This window comes from Opisthorchis viverrini (assembly GCF_000715545.1).
Source record: "Opisthorchis viverrini unplaced genomic scaffold opera_v5_3588, whole genome shotgun sequence".
NCBI classification, from domain to species: domain Eukaryota; kingdom Metazoa; phylum Platyhelminthes; class Trematoda; order Opisthorchiida; family Opisthorchiidae; genus Opisthorchis; species Opisthorchis viverrini.
The window spans coordinates 1-1,088 of NW_008756067.1; the positions used below are offsets into that span (position 1 = coordinate 1).

General features: G+C 44.4%; 1 protein-coding gene across 1 annotated transcript; it reads left to right on the forward strand.

The window, feature by feature from the left end:
- Window positions 1–877: 877 nt before the first annotated feature.
- On the forward strand, window positions 878–1,081 carry T265_16039 (hypothetical protein; the record flags this gene model as incomplete). Its single annotated transcript, XM_009179528.1, has 1 exon — window positions 878–1,081. A coding segment is annotated over one exon (183 nt), but the record flags the coding sequence as incomplete, so codon positions are not given.
- Between the last annotated feature and the right edge of the window lie 7 nt (window positions 1,082–1,088).

Genomic DNA, 1,088 nt, shown 5'->3' on the forward strand with positions numbered 1-1,088 from the left:
GGATTCAAGCAGAACACACTGTGTGCCTATTCTGAAGTTCAGTAGTTCAACAACTCTAAAAGTACAGCAGTAAGGACATTCGGCCGAAATGTGTAGCCGAATTCGTCTTTTCTCACTCTCTACTAAGCGGGTATACTTCCACTGACAAAACTGACTGAGAGAAAGCTGCTAAGAACTCAAAGAAACTTTCCATACATAGTGGTGTAGTAGAGAACAAAAACTTTGTTCGGCCTCAGTTTGCACGTTTCCTACACCATACTACTCACTCAGGTGCGACCAAGTCCGCCTGCGTTTGTTCTAGATGCTCTCAGAACCGTTAGAGGGCCTCCATGAAGAGTGTGTTACCGCCACGTGAGCCGAACAACTTTCTAGCGCCCCCTATTCTGACATACATCCTTCAAAAGCTACTGGAACGAACGAAGATGCCTTTGCAGTCTTGACGTAGATTTATCCATAGTATGACAACTTTTCTACTGCAATCTTAACTAATCCACGTCAGGCTTCATCTCAATCGAGTCGCCAAGTCAAACGAGAATGACCATTTATCTAAGCCGTATAAAGGGGCTTGTTTTGTGGTGATCTGAGTCTAAGTCTAGCTAAGTCTGAATAACACTGCGACGAGTAGTAGGGTTTTTTATGGATCTTGCCAGGTGACCAGTTGATCTGATAAACTGAAATGAACTAAGCTTAGCATCTGTGCGCAGATGATGAATTAGCTTTTCAACACCGGTCGATTTTGATGTGACGTCTATAAATTTTGGATTCTGGCTAAACGCGCGTTCGTTCGTTTGTTTTATTCGTTCCCATTGTTTTGTACGACGTTCCCCAAGTGTTACATACTACTTTAATCTTTCCGTTTTGTCATCCATTCTCGCAGACCCCATGTGTCGTCAGATTTATGTATCTTGGCGCAACTCGCTTGGAAGAAGCCGCAATAGGCAGAACCAGTGAACCTAGTTCGAGAGCTACTCGGGTTCAGACTGGTGACTGGGCACAGAGGACCAAACGGCTGATTACGGTCAATCAGCAACCGAGTGGAACAAACACAATTACAGTTTTCAAAGGTGTCTTACAACCTGGAGGTGAGC